Genomic DNA, 22,596 nt, shown 5'->3' with positions numbered 1-22,596 from the left:
GAGACATAGAGCGTGGCGAGAGGCAACCCTGAAATCTGAAAGCCCAGGGAAAACTACTTTTCAGCAGAGGCCGGAACTTGGGCTAAGTCCCTGAGGTGGAAAGGGGGCCGATGTTAGTGAGCTAGAAGTTCAGCCATATTATAAGATAAAGGGGTAGGGTGAGAGGTGGTTCTGTAGGGCTTTGAAGGCCATGGTGGGAGTTTCGATTTTCTCTACAATGGAAAAATATTAGAACACAGTGAAGGCTTATAAGCAAGGGAGAAATACAGTAGGCCCTGTTTCTTTTTGGAAATTGGATAATAATTTGGATTATTATTGATTATATAGTTGAATTATTGATGATGGTTTGAATTAGGGTGGTGGTACTGGAGATTGAAGTTGAAGGGTTAGAGGTGTTTTTAAAGATTCGAGAAGAATTATTGAAAAATTGAATGTAGCAGACAAAGAAGAGTAAACTGTCACAGGTAAATCTTAGGTTTCTTGAGCAGTGGAGTGGATGCTGTGCCATTGCTGAAATGGGGAAGAATAGAGTGGGGAAAATTAGATGAGGATGTTATTGTTTGGGGGTGGTTTGCAGTGGTCATATAGTTAAAGAATTTTATTTTGGTTCTATTAAGTGTAAGGTGTTTGTTAGACACCTAAATGGAAGCTTCAGGTAGGCAGTTAGGTACAGAAGCCTGGAGCCCAAGGAGATGTTCCTAATGGAGAGATAATTTGGGAGTCCAGCATAAAAAGCCATGGGATTGCACGAGATCACCTAGGGAGAAGAGAGAGGGGAAGACTTGAGGAATGCCAGCATTTAGAAGTTGGGTATTGAATGGTCATTACTTTCAAAGTGCAGTGCTGACCCTGCTGAGAGGAGTAAAGATCAGTCATGATCAGTCACGTGTCCCTCTATGTCTGGGAAATCTCTGCTCTTTTCCTTCACGAGGCAGAAATGGGCTCTCAGCTCTGTGGCTCTCTGAACACTTTTTATATACTTCAGTTATAATGCTTAATTATGCCATGTTTTAATTTTCTGCTTGCCTGTCTCTATCACACCACACTTTGATTTTTTTTATATATATATTTTTAAAACCCATTAGCTCTCTAGCACACGGTATTCAATACATTTCAAGTCCAAAGCGTTGTTATAAGAAGGTCATCAGAATGTGCCATAGGAATAAGGAGAATCATATGAGAAAGAAAGAAGGCATCTGGAGGAGGAATGATAAGAAATTGTCATTTAGGCTGGATTTGAAGGATGGGTAGGATTTATATTGATAGAGAATGGCTTTAAAGTTTGGCTCCTGAAAAAGAATAGTGAGGGAGTAAGGTTGGCTTCAGTGTGGTATTGTGATGTGGGTATGTTAGGACTAAGTTTTGAATGGCCGTGAATGCCGGACTGAGTTTGAAATTTTTCCTGTAAGCAGTGGGAAGCTTTTGAAGGTGTTAGAGCAGGGAAGTGACATGAAATGGATGTGATAGTGGGAGACTAATCAGGCAGCAGGCGGTGGATCCTAGCAGACTGGGTCTAATGGCTGAAAACAATGTGAACAAGAGATAGAGTCTGAATGGGGTAGTAGAAGGAAGGGAAAAAGAGGAGGCAATTCCAAGACACTGGAGTGTGATGGTTGGATGTGATGGTACAGGGTTCCCAAGCAAATGCATTTTGCTAAGTGAGAGAAGCAAGGCCCCAAAGGCTGTATATTGTCTAATTCTATTTATAGGACATTTTTGAAAAGGCACAAAGCTAGAGGGTAGAAAAAAGATCAAGCATTGCCAAGAGAGCCAGGAGAGGTTGATTGCAAAGGGGCTCCACAGGGGACTTTTAGGAGTGTGGGACAGTTCTGTAAGGTGCTGTGGTGGAGGATACATGGAGGATTTTGACTGTGGGTTTGTCAAAATCAGCACTGTACACCAAAAAGAATGAACTTGACTATAGGCAGATGAAAAGAAAGTCAACTGACATGTCAGGAAACGGAATGCAGACTGGAACAAAATGCATCTAATTAGTACAAATGTATAAAAAGACCACTGAAGGAGTGGAGGGAAAAGAGCTGACCTAAGTAACTTTGGAAAGCAGTGTTTTGAATGGATACTGTGAGGGAAAAGACAAAAAGAACTGTAAATAAACACCACATTATAGTTGGTACATTTGTTTTAACCAACTATAACCCTGTGGCACGTGATTAGAGTTGGAGACATTAGTATGAACTTACTTAATAGGTACAGAAATACAGGTTTGTGTATACACATAGGCTAATATACATACATATATTACCTAGCCCTGTCTGGTGAAAAGACCTAGAAGCAGTGACACCCCAGTGACAAGCACACCTAGCACTCAGATCTCAATAAGAGGGTTTCTCTAGGGTTCCTTGGAGAAATGGCTGATTTTAGGGCTTGTGCAAGGAAAATAAAAGGTAAACTTGGAACAAGTGCCAGGAATTAAGGACATGCTAAGGAAAAAAAAAAAAGGATGGACCATATGAAAAGGACACAGAAGCAACTTTAGAGATTTCAAAGCTGGAACAATTTTAGCAACAAAATACTAAGCAACAAAATACATTTTGTTTAGCAGCAAAATACAATGATACTATTAGTCCATATCGCAAATAACAAAATACTATTAGCAACAAAATACTAAGCAACAAAATACATTTTGTTTAGCAACAAAATACAAAGATACTATTAGTCTATATCGCAAATAATAAAATACTATGAGGCCATACTGATGTAAATAAATGATTGAGTGAATGAGGAGAAGGAATAAATGTTCCCTACAGAAGAATACAAAATAATGAAGGTAAAAGTAAGGGAAATAGAAAATCATCATGTAAACACCACGGAAATTGCTGCAGGCAAGATCCCCTGGAGAGTGCTAAAATCAGTGGGGGATACGGGATATTTGCATGATCTCAAAACATATCCAAAATATTTATTAATTGCTCTGGGGATTTTAATGCACTGATTCAAATTCTTTAATACTCCCCGGTCTAGAAAGTGGAGCTTAATTCTCCTCCCCCTAAGTTTGGGCTGAATTTTAGTGACTTGCTTCTAACAGAGTATGGAAAGGGAGACATAGTAACTTTAGAGCAGAGACACCTTGCAAACACTATGTTAACCAAGTGCTCAAGGTTAATATCACTAGTCATGTCGATATCATGTTCCTCCTAATGTGATGGGATGAGAAGTGCACTTCATCTCTATGGTATTCTTCCCTCAAATCCGTAAGGCCAGTAGAATCATAGGAAAATGTCAGACAGACCCCAAATGTGGGATATTCTACACAGTGCCTGACCAGTACTCTCCAAAAGTGTCTTGGTCATGAGAAACAAGTAGGGATGGAGAAGCTGTCACAGATTGGTGGAAACTAAGAAGACTTGATTAAATGCAAGGTATCCTGGAATTGAAAAACGACGTCAGTGAAAAAACTGGCAAAATCCAAATTCAATAGCATCATATTAATGTTATTTCTTAGTTTGGGTAAATGCATCATGGTAAGATGTTAACATTAGGGGAGGCTGAGGGGTATACTGGACCTTTCTCTGTGTCTTTCCCAACTCTTCTTTAAAACTAAACTTATATCAAAATAAAAAGTTCATGCACAGAAGAGCTAAGGGATGCAGATGTAGTTATGAAGGCTATAGCCAAGTGACAGTGACCCTACAGTTACTAATGATCTAAGGAAACGGAGTAATTCAGAGGCCATTTTCCAGAGTGCTCTTTGGGACCCTACTGGTCCCTTGAGATATTCCAGGAAAAAGTGGTTCAACCACGGTTGGGAAATCCTGCATACTTTAGCTTGTGCTTGGTGATTAATGGCTTAAATTAGCAAATTAAAAGAATCTGCCTTTCCTTAAAGATGCCTCCTTCATTATTTTCATTTAAGAGTTTCCCAAATACATTTCACCCCAGAACCCCTTGTTTCTCTTATATCTATTAATATCTTGAGAAATTTGTTGTTCTTCAATGGAAAATTCTTGTCTAGAAATATCTGGAATTGTCTAGGGATCCCTAGCATCTACTCGAGAGGGTCAACTTTAGAAATTTTGAACTGAGTTGAATATGCAACTTTGGAAGGTACAGAAATAGACAAAACATAATAACTTTTGTTCTTGATACATTCAGCTGCTTTCAGGAGCCCTGGGCAGCTGAGGGGTTATCTGTTGTTTGCCCTGTGCTCGGTGGGGTCTCTATCCAGAAGCAGCCTGTTAGGCAGATTTCTTTAAAATGAAATATTAAATATTTCAACAATCTTATTTCGGAGGTCTTTGAAAATTTCTTGATTGCCTCTAAAAGAATAACAGATTAAACGTTTGAAGTTAGTTTTTGTTTTAGCTACCTTGGGTTACATAAGGAACTTTTAGATAATCTTCTTTCATTAAATTTGAATATGTGATAAGTGCAATGTTTGTTCCTGGCTGTATAGGATAGAGACCAAAAAATCAAGTGGTAATATTGTCATTTTCTCATCACAAAGTCTTCCCAGGTTGTAAGTAATGCGAACACTGACAGTTTTATCATGCTTAGTGTAAATAATGATTTATTTTTAGACATTGCTATTGCTGAAATGTTGCCTCCAAAACATCACACACTAGCCAAGGTGTGTGTGTGTTCTTAGTTTGTGTATTGGTATCATATTTATTTCATTTTTACAATCTTAGAAGTAATGATTGTGTAGTTCCTGGACTCATGGGTGCCTGTGCTGGACGCAGCTAATTTGTCCTGCATCTGTGACCTCAAGGAGTAAATGTGGCAGTGACCACTAATGACTTTTATTGGAGGAGAGCAATTCAGTGATCCTTTTTTGGATTTTGTTTTTGTTTTCCAGAGTTGCTATAATGGAAGTCAAAGGGAAAAAAAAAATCACAGGAAAAGGTACAAAGCCATCACAAGAAAAAAACAGATTTCATAAAAACAGTGGTAAGATACTCAAAACATGCTTCCCATGTGGTTGTTTTGGCCCTTGGAGGGAGCGATTGGTGGGATGAGGGGACATGTACCAGATTCCAATCTCTTCATGGGTTAGAGTTAGGATTAAAGCAGTAGGAAAAAGTAGGTGTTACTATACATGAGTTTGCATGTTCGCTGTGAAACTTAGACCTTTAAGAAATTGCCAGGATAATTGGTGAATGCTGTACTTCTGAAAGATATGTGAGCCAGTAATGCTGTTCCCTCACTTTAGTCACACTAATTCACAACAACATTTTATTTTAACGTTTGATAAATTGTGGCTGATTAATACGTCTACTGGTGAGCCAGATCTTCAGGATTTCTCATTGTGATGTCTTTATTGTTCCATCAGGTGTCAGTATTGCAAAATAGAAAAGTCAGGAATTGTGTCAATGACTAGTTTCCTAAGCAATCTTTTTTTTTTCTTGCAACTAGAAATTCTGAAAAATAAACATATCAAATTTGTTTATATATGATATACTTTCTAAATTTTAAATGTTCATTTTATTCTTAGATTCCTATTATGTTATTGACCCCCTAAATACACACACACACACACACACACACACACACACACACATACACATACACACACACACAGACATATAAATAATATCTCATCTTGTGATATGTGCTTAAAACAGAAGTACACCTAACTGACAATAGTGGTTATCTCTCGAATTATGGGTAGTTTTTATTATGTATTTCTCTACTTCGTAGGTTTTCTATAATGAACCTGTATTATAATTTTATAATCAGAGTAAGTTTTTAAATTTTGTTTTGATTTTTTAAGTCCTACTGTGCTCCGTTTTTGAGAATAAAACAAAGTATGTTTCACTAAAGAGTGTGTAATTTTCTGAAACAAATACAATCCAGTGGATAAAAGATCTAGGCCCAGGATCATTGAACTAACATTTATTATTGTCACTAGATTCTGGTCCTTCAAAGACATTCCCAAAAAAAGTTGTTAAGGAAGGTGGACCTAAAATCACATCTAAGAACTTTGAGAAAACTGCCACAAAACCTGGGAAAAAAGGTGTGAAGCAGTTCAAGAATAAGCAGCAAGGGGATAAAATACCAAAGAACAAATTCCAGCAGGCAGATAAATTCAACAGGAAGAGAAAATTCCAGCCAGACAGTAAAAATGATGGTAAGCACTGATTCCTTTAGCAGAGTTTTTGCAGAAGCCTTGCCCTGCCTGAGCTACTGCCTGAACCACTGTGCACAGGGACTCTAGAAGTCTGGTAGAGACCTTCTTCTTGTTCCTTGACAGGCAATACTTGGGGTGGGGGTGGGAGGGTAGATGGGATTAAATAAAAAACAGAAAGCATCTTCTCTGGTCAAAATTGTCCTCTGGTACCTAGAATTCCTTACTTCCTAGGCCCTTGCTGAATTCCCCTAGCTGTGGAATTAGGCTAAATTGTAATGGCTTTATGCATTGGAACCTCAATGAAACATTCCTTTCTGTAGGCTAAAATTAATGAACTCATTCATTCAACAAACAAATACTTAATACTTAAATTTAATACTTAAATAACCAGTGTGTCCCAGCTAAACATCCACCTTGGCTAAGGATGCCCTGGTGAACAAGAAACATATAGACCCTGCCCTCACAGAGCTCAGGCCACTCTAATATCATCAACTCATCATACGGCTCAGACTTGGTAAACAGTTCCAGAGAAGGTATAATATACATGTGACAGATTTGACTTGAATTGGTTGAACAAGATAGGTTGCTAACTGATTAGAAGTGTTGGTGGGCTTCCCTGGTGGCGCAGTGGTTGAGAGTCCGCCTGCCGATGCAGGGGACATGGGTTCGTGCCCCGGTCCGGGAAGATCCCACATACCGCGGAGCGGCTAGGCCCGTGAGCCATGGCCGCTGAGCCTGCACGTCCGGAGCCTGTGCTCCGCAACGGGAGAGGCCACAACAGTGAGAGGCCCGCGTACCGAAAAAAAAAAAAAAAAAGAAGTGTTGGCAAGGCTCCTCCTTGTTGAAACAAACTATTGATCTCTTCATCATGATGTTTAAGCAGTTGTCTCTAACCCAGAGCTTTGCTGTCTGTTGTACAGCCTGCCCTTGCCGTGCATCGTCTGTCCTGCACTGGTCTCAAACGAGCAGCTTCCAGGTTACACGTGCTGACATGCATATGCCTTCTCTGCAGCATCGTGGGAATTTCTCTGGTGTCTTTCATACTCTTTTTCTCCAGCATGGCATAGCCTCACACTGCTCCTTTGCTGCCAACTGAGACCACTGCCATGGGGCCTTTTTACTCCAGTTCTTTAGACCTGGTCCTTGTTCTCTGTTCTGCCTAGGGCTGCTCCAAGACAGGGGCGTAGGGAGAGAGGAAAGGAGGGAAATTTTCATTATTTCTCATTAGGCCTGGAGGATTCTTTCATGCTCTAGCTTCCATCTTTTCTCTTTTCTCCTTCTCTTCCAGCTTCTCTTTCCTACCTACTCTTTGCTAGCTTCTCTGTTAGGTCCTAAATCTTCCTTTCCCCACTGGAGTTCTTGACACCTGCATTTTAGATGCACACACATCCTCATCTTATTATAGTGGAGCTCTGGTTCCTTTTGCTATAGGAGATAAGTTCCCAGCATCTCAAAATGGAACTTTGATTTTATTTTCTCCGTTTTATACCAGCAACTGAGGGGGATTGGATACTAGACATCCCCAAAATTGGTTGTATCTGCTGCAACCCAGCATGGCATATGTCGAGGGTGCCCAAATATTTGTAGAATTAAATGAACTCTGGATTGGTTATTATTCTCTGCTGCATAGTACATGATGCCCTAATATTAATGGTAAATATGCCTTCTGTTGCCTGTAATCCTCTATTACCAGGCTGGGAATAAGCAGGTGAGCAGAAAGGGGAGTAACTAAATACACTGTAGCATATTGAATACCATTAAAAATTATATTCTTGAGGAATATTTAGTTTCATGGAAGAATGCTTACAACATAATAATGTTTAAGTAAAGACTAAGGAAATTAATATAAAACGTGTAGGGGAAAAGAAAAGAAGGAAATAAAATGTTAATCCCTAGGTTTTGAGATTATAGGAGAATTTTGTTGTTTTTGTGTGTGTGTGTGTGTGTGTGTGTGTGTGGTACGCGGGCCTCTCACTGTGTGGCCTCTCCCGTTGCGGAGCATAGGCTCCGCGGCCATGGCTCACGGGCCTAGCCGCTCCGCGGCATGTGGGATCTTCCCCGACCGGGGCACGAACCCGCGTCCCCTGTATCGGCAGGCGGACTCTCAACCACTGCGCCACCAGGGAAGCCCGAGAATTTTGTTTTTTGAGTGTATTTCTAATCAGAGAAGGGGAGATATCTAGAAATAACTTATCCTCCTAAGGGTTCTTTGCAGGGTACTCATGTAAGTAATACCCATTTTATTAAGTTTTTATTTGTTTGGCCTCTGGGTTTTTTCATTCAATTAATAAGTTAGATTGTGAAGACCAAAAATAACCAATAGAAAGATACTCGACTTTTATAGCATGACCCTAATTGTAGAGAACTGAGGAATTTTGATTGTGCATTGTCATGAGTAAGAGACATCAGAGAATAAAGTTTTAGAGCCATATCTGGGTTTGAATCCTGACTCTGCCACTTAGGAGTTAACGTGACCTTGGACAAGGAACTTACCTGCTTGGTGCCTTTGTTTCCCTGACATGAGGGGATAATAATAGTACCCACCTCATAGGGTTGTTGTAAGAATTAAATTACTTAATACATAACAGCACTCAGAAGAGTGAATTTTTGAATATTGTTTTTCCTATGTTAATTTGGACTAATTTTTGTTTTCACTGAGAACTGATTATACATAAAGTCCAATGATCTTAATGTTCTAGAGTAAAATTTTATTTTACAATTGAGAAAGATGCTTAAACTTTTAAAATTGCTTTTATAATCTGTTTAGTTTCCTTTTTTTTTCTTAATAGGTATCCTGTTAAGATTCAATAAATAGCTGTTGAATAAATGAACAGTTGGTGTCAACCAAATTTAAAATGCGTAAACTGCTCAGAAAATGAAATAAAGTATAAGTTGGTAGGGAATGATGTTTTCCCCCTTCTAGTTTCCTCAATGAGTATTGATCTTGATTAGTGATTGCCATAGGTACCTAATTTGTACTTGTGTATGGCACTGAGAATGTTAAATGTAATTGAAAATAATTTCTGTAATGACTAGACACAGCAGCCAAGAAACCCAAATGGGATGAGTTCAAAAAAAAGAAAAAAGAACTGAAGCAGAGCAGGCAACTCAGTGATAAAACCAACTACAACGTTGTTGTTCGGGCAAAGCAGATTTGGGAGATCTTAAGAAGGTAATGCTACTTAATGGCATCTTTATTAGGCCCTTTGAGGTGATGGAGGAGTAACAGTGTACCTAGTAAATAGTGAAATGTCCTAAGATAAATGACGTAGCGCTTGGGTTATTTAGGGAGTACTCATAACACTCCAGTAGAGGCATCAGTGTTTGGATGTCTGCCCATTGTAGAAATGTGTGGAATCATTAGGATGGTGTCAGATCTGCTTATGAAAATGAATGAGAGTTAAAATGGATTTGACGTCCTTCCTGAGAAATTTCTGAGAAAATGAAGGACAGTTCTTTTCGGCTAGGTTTTGAAATACTTGAGTACTTGGTGTCTTGGACTTGTTTTATTATTTTCTTTACTTTTAAAGTTCTGGCTGTTAAGATTTAGATTGATGCATAAAATTATACCTTGTGAGATGAGTTTCTGCCTTTGAGAAAATTACTTTTCTCTGGCTGCTCTGGAATAGTAATTTTAATGTCCAGTTTGCTCTCTTCGAAGAGAAAATCATACTGAATTGGGTGAACATACACTGGTATGGTTTTTATTTTTGTGTGCTTAAAATAATGTCTTTACTTAGGCTGTTTCCTGCCTCTTTTATAGAAAAGATTGTGACAAAGAAAAAAGAGTGAAGTTGATGAGTGATTTGCAGAAGTTGATTCAAGGGAAAATTAAAACTGTAAGTAGGGCATACTCAGTTGCAATTTTAACAATTGAAATTGACTCGCAGTAAAGGGTAGTTGACCATTGTGGCAGGTGAAATTGTTTCTGTTTTTAATGTATTTGGCCTCAAATTTCAAATACCTTTTATAATACTGATTAAAAAATTTAATAGTGAGAGATCTTACTGCCGGGAAATTATAAAAAAGCTATCAAGTGTTTGGCTGTTCATTTTAAAATAATTTACTTAAAATAAGTCAGTATTCTCTTAAAGTTATCTCGAGGAATTTATTAGTTCAACAGTGTTCGTTAGAATGTCTTGCTGTGAACTCTATACTTTTGCATGTTCTAAATTGCTGGCTATTTTGTATGTGTGATGCAAACACATGATTACTTTCTTCCTGCTTTTACAAGCATCATGCACAGGTCTTTAAAATATAATAGATTTGGGACTTCTGAATTGATTTTCATTGTTGCTGTTTAATCCTGTTTTATAGTAAACTTCTATTGATTCTTGTGTATTTGGATAAATACTTAGTGATATTCACTTGTAAGCCAACAGACTCAGTATCTTTGGAGACCCTTGAGGGGCAGCCTTTGCCGAACCATGTACGTGGGTCTAACCAGCTGCTGTATTACAGTTTGAAGGACTGTCTTAAAGTAGTGAGTTCCCGGCTGCTGCTTTCTTAAAGCCAGGAAGGTCTTTTTAGGTTGGAACTCCTCCTCATCTCTAGCAGTAGTCTGTTATACTCAATTTATAAATAATTTACACTCAAGATCCTTTCCCAATTACCCTTAGGTTATTACTGCATGCCCTTGGACTTGGGAGTTAGTCTGGTATTCAGATACTCACTCTGCTATTTAAAATATGTGTGCCTTTAGACAGTAACAGCCTATTTATTGATTATTTACTGTGTGCTAGGAATTATGCTAACCATTGCATACTTTGTATCCTTTAACTTAGTCATCATCCCTATTAAACGTTTGATACATCTGGGCTCAGAGAAGTTAAGTTTCATCCCCAGGGTCACAAGGATAGCAAGTTCCTTAACTTCTCATAAACTTACTTTAATCTATAAAGTGCTAATAACAACAACCCACTTTTAAGGTTGCTTTGAGTTTAAATGAGAAAAATATACTTAAAGCACATATATTGGTTACATAGTAGGTAATCAACATATACACAAAACAGCCTTATTTTTAAAAAAAAATATTTTTAAAGTTTTATCAAAAATGTCTATACAAATCTCCCTTAAGGAAATTCTTTGGAAATCCATGACTTTGTTGAAAGTATACCTTCACCTTCTGACTTGTTAGAATTTAAAAATTTAAAGACAGACTCAGCAACGAGTAATAAGCACTATTAAAGTAGACTGTAGCATATAAAAAATAATAGTGCATGACTGATTATCTGCGGTTATTGCTTTAGAAATTGATCAGCAAGTCCTTCAGTGAGGATCTAATCCATCCAATAGTTGTGAGGGGGGTTGGGTTGGAGAATCAGATTTGAAATTCTAGGAATATAACTGGATTGTATGTTCAGGGATTATAATGAAAATGTGAGAAATGGAGTGATTAGCTCATAATGTAATTGCCAGTGTGTATCTAGATTATTATAATAATTAGGTATAATTATTTATGTAGCAATACTTTGGTTGCCAAAGCCAAACATTCTTAGATCATTTATATTTTTTAAAAAATCAAAGAATAATAGAATTTTTGCATTGGAAAATTCCTCTTTTAGGGAAAGTAACTTATCAGAGAAATGAAAAATGTAGTGTGTATAATCATTAGACAGGTTTGGTTTGAATTATAATGATAGAATCTTGCAGAATACTTAAATGCATTCCTGTCTCAATGCCGTACGGTAGCCAGCAAAACCAAAGAATGCCATTCTGAACAATTAAACAAGAATTTCTACTCCCAAGTAACCTAGGTTTGATTAGCCATGAAGACCCTACTTTTTTTTCCCTCACAAGAATTGTAAAAGAGGCAGCAATACAACATAAATAATATGATAGAAACATATATTTTCAGGGAGAATTCGTCTAAAGGCCCCAACTTGTTTTCCTACAGATTGCGTTTGCACATGATTCAACTCGTGTGATCCAGTGTTACATTCAGTATGGCAACGAAGAGCAGAGGAAACAGGCTTTTGAAGAACTGCGAGGTATTTCTTATATATATTTTATAATTGTTTGTAAGAAGTCGCTTGTTTTCTCTTGAAATACCCAACACTGTCCTGGAAAAGAATTCTGTTGAGGGGTAGCAGTGTGTCCTCTGCAGGACCTTTTCTGTTTATTTGTTTTTTTGCCTGGGACAAATAGGGAGTTATTCGTTTGTGTTCCCAAGATTGTGCAGTTAGTTCTTCCCTTGTTTCTGGAGGACTGAAATGAGGTTATCATTAATGTAATGTATTTTGTTTTTCAGGTGATTTGGTTGAATTAAGTAAAGCTAAATATTCCAGAAATATTGTTAAGAAGTTTCTCATGTATGGGTGAGTTGTTCTATTTATAAAATATTTTTTATTAGTTTTTTAAAGGTGTGGATACCTATTGTGTGCAAATAAATGTTGCTTAAAAGTCTGTTACCATAATAGTAGGCTTAAGCAGATGCTTGTGATGTTTGCAAGGAGTGTGGTCTTAAAAAATTAATGTTATTAAAATTAATGTAAAATGATGGTATTGTCTTCATTGTTCATACCAGTATATCTTGAAGCCCTGGAAGAAGAGAAATGGTTATGATGAACTTTAAATTAGTCACCAGTTATTTAGAAGATGGAGTGATGGGAGGGGCAGGTGAGTAGGCTCAGAAGCAGGGTTAGTGGGTTAGGAAATGTCGAGATGGGAGGATTTCCTAAACTAGGTGGAATTGATACTTGTCTTGCTGTCTCAAGTATAATAATGGGCCAAAATATGCTAACCAACAACAAAAAAGTACAGCTGACAAATTTTCAAAAACTGGATTCCTGACTAGAATTACTGGCTGCTTGATTATTTTAGGATAGAATAGAAATACCTGTGACTAAGTCCTGTTTTAAAAGAGAATCCTGGAATATGTTTTATTCATATTATCCTGCATGTTTGACTTTTACCTTCTCCTTTTCTCCTTCTACCCCACTTTTTTTAAGCTGAACAATTTACTAATGGGAACTGACATTTATTGAGCACTTACTATGTGCTGGTTACAGTTCTCAGTGCATCTTAACTCATTGATCCTCACATCAACCTTATTCTTTCTATTCTATGACTAAAGAAGCTGAGGCACAGACCGGTGAAATACCTTGCCCAGGGTCTTTCAGCTGGTAAGACCCTAGGTCTTTTCAAACCTAGGCAGGCTGGCCCCCGAGTCACTTAGAAACGCAAGGTAGAGGGAATTCCCTGGCGGTCCAGTGGTCAGGACTCCGCAGTTTCATTGCCGAGGGCCCAGGTTCCATGCCTGGCTGGTGAACTAAGATCCTGCAAGCTGTGCAGTGTGGCCAAAAAAAGAAAAAAACAGAAAAAGAAAAGGTAGAAATACAAGGCAATTTGTTTTTCCTTCTTGTAGCATTTCTCTTTGTCAGCCACCTCCACACACAATGATGAGCTGCTCTCAGAAGTGTGTTAAGTTTTGTTGCCACCCAGCGTTCTCCTTCTATCGCTTCTCTTTTCCCATGGGCACGCTGGGTTTAGGAGTAAAGCACAGATTGCAGAGATAATGAGAAGCTTTAAAGGTCACGTGAGGAAGATGCTGCGGCATGCGGAAGCGTCCGCCATCGTGGAGTACGCCTACAATGATAAAGCCATCTTGGAGCAGAGGAACATGCTGACAGAAGAGCTCTATGGGAACACATTTCAGCTTTACAAGGTGACATTTCAAGACATTTTTCCTAGAGATTTTACTTTGTCTGTGTGCTGTTCCTTACCTTCCAATGCCCTGTTATCAGAATGTATTTTTAATTTGGTGGTTCCTTTAAGAGACTACCTCATAGCCTTTATCCTCTTGGATTATTTTGTCTCTGGTGTAATAAGCAAGTGATCATACTTACATTTCTTTCTCCCAGAGCACAATCTTTAAATCCCCTATAAATTAAAACTACTTTTATTACTCCTTCCCAAGTACCGTGTGTAATGCTTTGGTACTTCTGTTTCTACAGTCAGATAGACCAAGGAAGAAGATTCTTAATAGTCAGTGAAGCTCTGTAAACACCCCCTAAGCAGCCCTGGTTGAAGGGCATCGAGCTCCCTGTTGCTGCCTTCTCCCATGTTTCCTCATGTTTGTGGATTACCCTTCCCCGGGTCATATGCAGAGAGGAAGCAGAGTAGAGAGACCCAACCTTGGATTTAGTACAAGGCTAGTAATGGGACTAGGACAGTTAAAGGATCAATTTCAGACTTTAGGACACGAATACACATATATTTATCTCAAGGGAGATGGATTGATTCCTGGGTTCCTTCTGCTAGTCAGTTTCAGCTCCTGGGTTGAACTTAGTGCTTTGTTTCCTTTGTCACAGTCACTATAGGAATATCCAGCTAATTACAAAACATAGTGGCAAGAATTTGTTAACTGAATACTTGATCTTATGATTAGGCACATGCTAGGTGCTTGGCAAGTGTGAACTGGCTGGTTGGTTATTTAGCTTTTGGCTCTGGAAGTACGATGGTGGGTGTATAGAATGAGAATTAGATAATCAAGAATTCCCCTGTGAGTGTATCTACAGCGGGGCTTTTGTTATGTAAATATGGCAAATCTAAACATTTAAGTTTATGTTAAATGACAGTAATTGATTTTCTTTGTTTCGAAGTTGAAGAAACTTGATTAAATTTAGTGGGGTTTGATTTTTCTTCTGTTGCAGTCAGCAGATCACCCAACTCTGGACAAAGTATTAGAGGTACAGCCAGAAAAACTAGAGCTTATCATGGATGAAATGAAACAGATTCTAACTCCAATGGCCCAAAAGTAAGGAAGCTGGGTGTTTTTTTTTTTTTTTTCTTAACAAATGGCATTTGAAGGAGGAAAGTTTTATATAGCCTTTGCAGAGAAAAGGTGGATAGTTTCCCAATTATAGTCTGCTATTTAAATTGGATTGTGAGACTTAAAAGCCCATGCATTTGGCCTTCTTGGAGTTTGTACCACAGTGGAGTAGTTAGGGCATTGTGTCTGGGACCAGGCTTCCTGGGTGTGAATCCTGGTGCCTCTCTCAGTTACTAACTGTGTGACCTTGGGCAACTTAACTTCTCTGTGCCTCAGTTTCCGTACCTGTAAAATTATGATAATAACAGTATATATTTCATAGCGTTTTATGAAGATTAAATGGGCTAATATTTCCAAAGTGCTCAGAACAGTGCTTTGCCATTAAAAGCAACATGTTTTTGCCGTCTACATGGATACTCCATGTGAACTTGAAGCCTTTGGTGCCTGATCATTAGCCTCCACTGTACACCTGAATTCACCAAGTGTCACACTAGGAGGCTTGGATCAATTAGGTGTTGTTGCAATTGCTGATACTGTTTTGATCTATTTAGGATTTAACTGCTAAAATGATTTTGTGAAACTGACACATTATAAAGGAGGCTTGACAGGAAGAAAATAGCCATTAAAAAATAGTCTACCTGTGGATTTCTAATCACGTCCATTGTTGTGTAAAAGAATATAGATGTCCTTATTTAAGAAAGTTGAGTGTATTTTGAATGATAATTGCATATTTGCTGATTAGATACTAGAAACTCGTACTCTGGTCTTGGTTGTAGATGGCAACCAAGACCTATAAATATTTTAATAGGTCTAAAAGTTTTTTTTTTTTTTTAGTCTTAGTATTGCTAAAGATATGATTTATTTTATGACAAATGACATTTGCTAAAACCATTTCACAGTTTTGATTATTTTAGGGCAACCGAGGTTACCTATCTCTGTATTATTGTGGTGCCATTTCTGACTTTTTTTTTCTGTTTTCAGAGAAGCTGTGATTAAGCACTCACTGGTACATAAAGTATTCTTGGACTTTTTTACCTATGCACCCCCAAAGCTGAGATCAGTAAGTTCTTGGTTTTAGGTTTTAAACTGAAACATGTAGAACTGTGTAAAAAATGTGAAATACTGCTTTGATGTATATTGGCTTTTGAAAATTTTAAAGAATTGTTTCCTTATTTAGAAAAGATAATGTGCTAAACTCCCTTTGAAGAAGTCTACTAATTCCATTTAGATTTTTGCCAGAAAGACAGTAGAATTGACCATAATTTTATCAACTTCATTGAATTTGTTTTAAAAAAAATAAATTTATTTATTTATTTTTGGCTGTGTTGGGTCTTCATTGCTGTGCGAGGGCCTCTCACTATCGTGGCCTCTCGTTGCGGAGCTCAGGCTCCAGACGTGCAGGCTCAGTAGTTGTGGCTCACGGGCTTAGTTGCTCTGCGGCATGTGGGATCTTCCCAGACCAGGGCTCAAACCCGTGTCCCCTGCATTGGCAGGCAGATTCCCAACCACTGCGCCACCAGGGAAGCCCTCATTGAATTTTTATATTTTAATTATAATCCAGAGAGCATCCTCTAGCTTAACCTAATCAGAAAATTAACTAACATGGAGGAATATTCAGCATTCAGGGAGTTCGAAATTCACCTGTATTGGTACAAAAAAAAAATTATATTGGTGTTAAAAGGTTACGGGAGGACACTTAGGTAAAACTAAGTGAACCGTGAAAAACTGGACCTTACATGAGAGTGAAGGTAAATTGCACTGCCCTTCAAGTCAGTGATGGGAATATAGATGAGAATTCATTCAGTCCCCTGAATTTTGCTTGCCTCATCATACTGTGAACTCATCATCCATTTGTTCTCATTCTAATAATAAGTGATAACCAAGTAACGAGACTCACGTCTTTTTAACAAATATGCCAGATTAAACATTCATAGGAATTTTGACCCTCTCAAAATTGACATGCAAAATAGTTTTCCAAGAGTAGCCACCTACCTAAGCATGTGGTTCAATGACCACAGCAGCTGCTGATTCTCTGGGGGATTTCTCTCTTGTTCTGGCAGAGCACAGTGTCTCACAGTTCTGGATTTACTGAGGCAGGACTTTATTTTCAGAACTGAGAAAATGATCATTTGAATATATTCCGTAGTGGAAAGTCTTTATCTTTTTAATGTTGAATGTGTTTTAGTAATAGCAAAACATCATTGGTAACTTATCGTGAATATAAAATAATCAGACAGGTCTTTGTGGCCCTGGGGACATTTTCAATAGAGAGACTTTAAAAAAAAAAACCTTTGGAGGTAAAAGAAGCATAATTGGAATATATGTTTAACTCCCCAACTGGATAGCTTTGAAGAGATTCATAAGTTCAGGTATGTAAGCTGAAAGCTATGTTCTTGAGATTTATCCTGGAAAAGGATTGTGAGATAGTTAAGGGTGAAATTGCTGTTCCTTATTGATAAAAATAGGCCACTTTTCTCCTTCCTGGCAGGAGACTTTGTATTTATTTAATATAAAATTGGGAATGGACTAAACTGGCCCTGCAGCTGTTAGCTGGTAGAACTCATTTGTGTCCTATATGCTGGACTTCCAAATATAATTACGAAATTATATACATTGAAAATAAGGAATAAAGATTAAAAATAAGCTAAAATTACCTTGTAATAAATTAATGATTGGGTTTTTACTTAAAGGTCATTGAGTAAAGGCCTAGTGAAGGCCTAGTCTAAATGTTAATGTAGAGATAAATATTTCTAAGAGAAATGTTATTTAAGTGTCTTTATGGTGAATTATTAATATGATTTCCAGAGGTAATCCAGTGATAAATTAAAAAAGAAAAACTTTTTCAGACAAAGTTAGTGTTTTGGTTTTCTGCTTGTTATATACATGACTCTTTTAGGGAAGAACATTTTATTTATTTTATCTGGCTTTTTTATTAAAAACTCCCTTCTTCCCACAGCCAACTCTTAGATTTTTTTTTTTTTCCTTGAGAAGTCCTTTAGAATATACTATACGTATACAGTTGACCCTACAACAACACGGGGGGTGGGGTGCCAACACTCCCGTCCCCCTCAGTGGAAAATCCGCCTATAATCAGCCCTCCCCATCAGCAGTTCTGATTGCAGATTTACCCACCTTCAGATGGTGTAGTGCTATAGTACATATTTACTGAAAAAAATTCGCGTGTAAGTGGACCCGCCTGGTTCATATCGCACTCAGGGGTCAACCGTATACATACTTTTTTGAACAGACGTTGGTAAAACTCAGGGATTTTAATAGAAATTGCCTGCTAGCAGTGCTTACTGCTCTTGATGGAAAAGAATGTTTCCAGGAAGAGGTTGTATGGATGTATGCCTGTCCACAAAATTAAACATTAAATTGTTTTCTACCTATACTTTCTGCCTTTCTTTCTCTGTGCGTAACTGCTCCTTAGTAGACAGATTGTGAGAAAGTAAAAAGAAGGAGTAAACCAAAGCCCTGAACTGCATTTATTCCCCAGGAAGTGATTGAAGCCATCCGAGAAGCAGTGGTATACCTGGCGCACACACACGATGGCGCCAGAGTGGCCATGCACTGCCTGTGGCACGGCACGCCCAAGGTAAGCATCAGTCAGGGCTTGACTTGCCTTTCCTTAGACTTTTTCGGTCTCCTTGGGGTTTTGCCCTCTTGCGCACAACAATATTATCTTTGCACAGTTGTGCCTCAGGGCCTCACAGAAACTGTCTCCCCTTTGAGCCTTTTGTTTCTTCTCTACTGGAGTCTTCTTAATGTTTGAAAACCTTGGGTTGTCTTGTATGAGGAGGGGGTGTGTCAAGCAAGTAAACACACCATTTAGGTTAGGCTTAAGTTTACAAAAGTTTTGGTACCTGTCAGCCTGTTTGATTCCTCATTTAATGATCTTGTTGTGGGAGAGGGAGAGGAAAGAGAAGAAAATGAGCAGCTGCGCATTTGCTCCCATGATTCTTAAGTACTTTGAGGGAAAAGGTAAAGATCCATATTAATTATAGAAGCATAATTATAGAAGCTTATATTATAAATGATCCTCATTTCCTTGATTGGTATAATTCTGCCTTTAAAAGACAGTTGTATTTTGTCCACTTTTTTTCTTTTGTCCACTTTTTAATACAAATTTAATTTCTCCTCAACAAGTAATGTATTGAATGCCATCTGTATGCTAGACTTTTATGCATTGAAGACAGTTCAGACATTGGAAGAGAGATCTCAGTTCTTACTATAAAAGGAGGTAGTTTCACTAGGTTTGCCTTGCAACTAATAATTTTATGGTTCCATATTTATGTCTCATTGGATTGTCACAAAGAAGGCTAAGATTATAACAGCTCTGAGAGGACTTTTTGTAGTGTATTGCATTATTTGGTTCTGGTTGAATAACTAGTTTCACTAATGAAAAGTATGCCACTCCAATGAAAGTTTAATATTATATAAAATTTTTAACTATGAAATACCTTAATCTGTAACTAAACCTGTAGCTATAAGTTCATTGAGACAATTTTTCTTTTTTAAGGACAGGAAAGTGATTGTGAAAACAATGAAGACTTATGTTGAAAAGGTGGCTAATGTAAGTATAAAAACTATATATTTCTTTTAACTATTTTTAACAATAAAATGTATTTACATCTATTATAGGAAATTTGAAAAGTTCAGAAAATTACCAAGAAAATTATTTATTGTTTCATTTTGTTATAATCTATTTTTATGCATATGCATGTCTTTTTATATATTGTTAAATTTACACAAAATGAATTTCTCCTTTTTTCATTTAACATTGTACTGTGGCAATTTTCCATTTTTATTAGATAAGTTTTGAAGACCTGATATTTAGTCTCTAGGTAAATTGCACTTCAGAAACTTGTTACCAATTTTCATTACCACCAAAACACAACAAAAAGTGAAACTTGTCTCTTTTCTTTTCTTAAATTAGTAGTGTGGTCAAAGAAAATTTTAGTTAAGTTTTATAGTTCTTTGGAATCTTTTGGAGATGCTCTAACAGCTTTTTGAATGAAATTGGAGGATATAAAGTGTTTTTTTCTGAAGGATTAGTTGCCTCAAAAAATAGTATTTCTGTGTATTTAAATACTAAATAGTTTTCCATAATTCTAAAATATATGTAGTAGTAAGCATTAGTTTTCAATTTTTGAACTATTTTATATATTACGTTTTATAGCTTCTAATTTACAGGTGAACTAAAATTAGTGATATCAACAACTTTTCCCTCTGAAAAATCCAATAAGAACTACTGGCATCTAGTGAATACTTGATATAGTAAATGCTAATTAAAATTCAGATAAACTGGTGCTCTGTGATTGTATACATATCTGTTGTCTTCTGTAGGATTCAAGATTAGGAAGAGAGTTAGTATAAAACCACATAGAAGGCAGCTAACTTGGCTGTAACAAAATGAAATAAGAGGCTCTCTAGTGAGGAGTTTTCAGAGTATGAGAAAATTTCATGATTCATAATTCATCATTAAGTAAATCTTTTTGTATAACATTTTAGTTTGAATATTTTAAATCAGAAATGAGTAAGAATAGAATGTTAATAGAAAGTTCTATTAGGTGGAAGGGAGGGATAAACTGGGATTTGGGATTAACATACACACACTACTATATAGAATGGATAATCAACAAGGACCTACTGTATAGCGCAGGGAACTCTACTTAATATTCTGTAATAATCTAGATGGGAAGAGATTCTGAAAAAAAGATGGATATATGTATATGTATGACTGAATCACTTTGCTATACACCTGAAACTAATACAACATTGTAAATCAATTATAGTCCAATATAAAATAAAAATATAAAAATGACATCGGAAAACAAAGTTCTGAAAGGTATTAATAGTAAAAGACACTATTTTCTAATAAAATTAGATTGTTTTAATTTTACGATTTGGTTACATCAACAGTAAATTTTTTTGGAGAACCTCATTCCCACAAGGTATTGCGATGTTAGCAAATTAACAGTTCAGTGTCTTTTTTATCTCAAGGAGTTGCTTCTAAAGGGTGAGATAAACTAATACAACCCATGGATTTGGTCTATGGGTTATTTGGAAGTATTTAATTTCCAAATATTAGGGATTTCTTGATATACTCTGTATTATTTCAGTCTTTTGAAATTTATAATGACTTATTTTATGGACCAATGTATGGTCTATGTTAATGTCTTGAAAAGAATATGTGGGTGCAGTCCTCTATAAACGTCAGTTAGATCAAAATGGTTTGTAGTGTTTTCAGATCACGGATGTTTTTACTGATTTTATTTATCATTGTCTAGTTCTATCAGTTGCTGGGGAAGTGTGTTCAAACTTCCAAGTATAATTGTAGAATTGTCTGTTTCTCACTTAAATTCTGTTCCACCGTCTGTATTCACCCAGAGACATTTTACGCCTGGGTGTGTTTCCGTGTGTGGGACTTAAAAAACCAGAAACCCGTGGTTGTGTACCATATGCACAACATTCTCTACTTTGTTTCCTTCATTTAATTCATCTCAGGGGTCATTTTATGTCAATATATATTCATCTATCTACCTCTCTCTTGTTAATGACTTTATGATATTTTATTATATGACTTCCATAGTTCATTTAACAAGTCCCTACTATCGGACACGTTAGTTTCTAGTTTTTTATTTCAAATAATTCTCCAGGGCATATCCTTTGTTCGTATGTGGAAGCATGTCTGTAAGATACCTCCCTAGAACTACAATTGCTGGATCAGAAACTACATGCATTTTAAATTTTTAGTGTTATTGTCAGTTGCCCTTAAAGAGGTTGAACCACTTTACATTCTCATCAGCAACATAAAAGTGTGCCTGCTCTTCCCCAAACCTTTGCCAAATTAGTATATTATCAAGGGCTTTCACTTTTGTGTATAGGACAGGTGGGATATAGTATTTCATTGTTTTAATTATAGTCCTTAATTAATGAGTATTATTTCATATGCTTAAAGCCATTTGTACTTCTCTTTGTAAACTGATTCTTTATGTTCTTAGCCTATTTTTAGTTGATTGTTGGTCTTATATATAGTAAAGATGTTAGACCTTTGTTGTTTTTCTCCAGTTTGTTTCTAATTGAGATGTTATTCCTGCCATATTCATCGGATCTGGCTCTGAATGAGTGTTGGCTGGTAGCAAAAGTCAAATCCCTCTTAAAGTAAAAAAAGATTTATATCATCATCTGGGATACTTAAAAGGAATATGCCTCAAGCTTTGAAAACTTTTTTTTTTTTTTAACATAAGGTAGAAGTTCTTTAAAGCTGGGAACAATAACAGCATCATGGAAAAAATTCTGTTATTTCAATAGTAATGATTGTGAAAGTCCTAATGTATATTTGTATGATCTCATGCTGCTCTCCTTTTTGAAAGCAATTGTTTTTATCTTATTCTCATATTCAGTATATAAGTATATTCTTCTAGTTCTTTTTTTTTAGTGTTTCTATTTTAATTATATAGGATTATTTTAAGGAAATTGTACCATATACCAAAGATAATAAAAAATTATTTGTAATCCTTCAACCCAGTGGTGACAGTGTTTTTCCTTCCAGGATTTTCTGTGTGTGTGTATTATGTATGTTTTATATATATAATTATATCTGAGTTTATATATTTTCTTTTTTATGATTGCAGTACTCTAGTTTTTTTTTTCCCAGTTGTCACTGTAATTTTCTTTGAGTTTAATTTTCAAGTAGCTATTCATTTCAGTATATAAGTATATTCTTCTAGTT

At 36.7% G+C, this 22,596-nt stretch overlaps 1 protein-coding gene across 3 annotated transcripts in view; it reads left to right on the top strand.

Moving 5' to 3' along the window:
- PUM3 (pumilio RNA binding family member 3) overlaps positions 1 to 22,596 on the top strand; it is a 43,324-nt gene that overhangs the window by 556 nt on the left and 20,172 nt on the right. Inside the window, exons 1-12 of one of the 3 annotated variants that reach the window (XM_055087160.1) lie at positions 194 to 464; positions 4,817 to 4,908; positions 5,870 to 6,088; positions 9,125 to 9,260; positions 9,852 to 9,927; positions 11,985 to 12,078; positions 12,339 to 12,405; positions 13,580 to 13,754; positions 14,743 to 14,846; positions 15,843 to 15,921; positions 18,358 to 18,456; positions 19,381 to 19,434. In XM_055087160.1, coding sequence (XP_054943135.1) covers positions 4,827 to 4,908; positions 5,870 to 6,088; positions 9,125 to 9,260; positions 9,852 to 9,927; positions 11,985 to 12,078; positions 12,339 to 12,405; positions 13,580 to 13,754; positions 14,743 to 14,846; positions 15,843 to 15,921; positions 18,358 to 18,456; positions 19,381 to 19,434 — 1,185 coding nt within the window. In that variant the 5' untranslated portion in view covers positions 194 to 464; positions 4,817 to 4,826. Of the gene's footprint in view, positions 1 to 193; positions 465 to 4,816; positions 4,909 to 5,869; positions 6,089 to 9,124; positions 9,261 to 9,851; positions 9,928 to 11,984; positions 12,079 to 12,338; positions 12,406 to 13,579; positions 13,755 to 14,742; positions 14,847 to 15,842; positions 15,922 to 18,357; positions 18,457 to 19,380; positions 19,435 to 22,596 lie in introns of those variants that run through there. The other 2 variants (XM_007121609.4, XM_055087161.1) reach the window with 2 other exon arrangements.

Source organism: Physeter macrocephalus, chromosome 9 (genome assembly GCF_002837175.3).
Source record: "Physeter macrocephalus isolate SW-GA chromosome 9, ASM283717v5, whole genome shotgun sequence".
Lineage (NCBI taxonomy): Eukaryota > Metazoa > Chordata > Mammalia > Artiodactyla > Physeteridae > Physeter > Physeter macrocephalus.
This window is presented reverse-complemented; position numbering and strand designations above follow the sequence as displayed.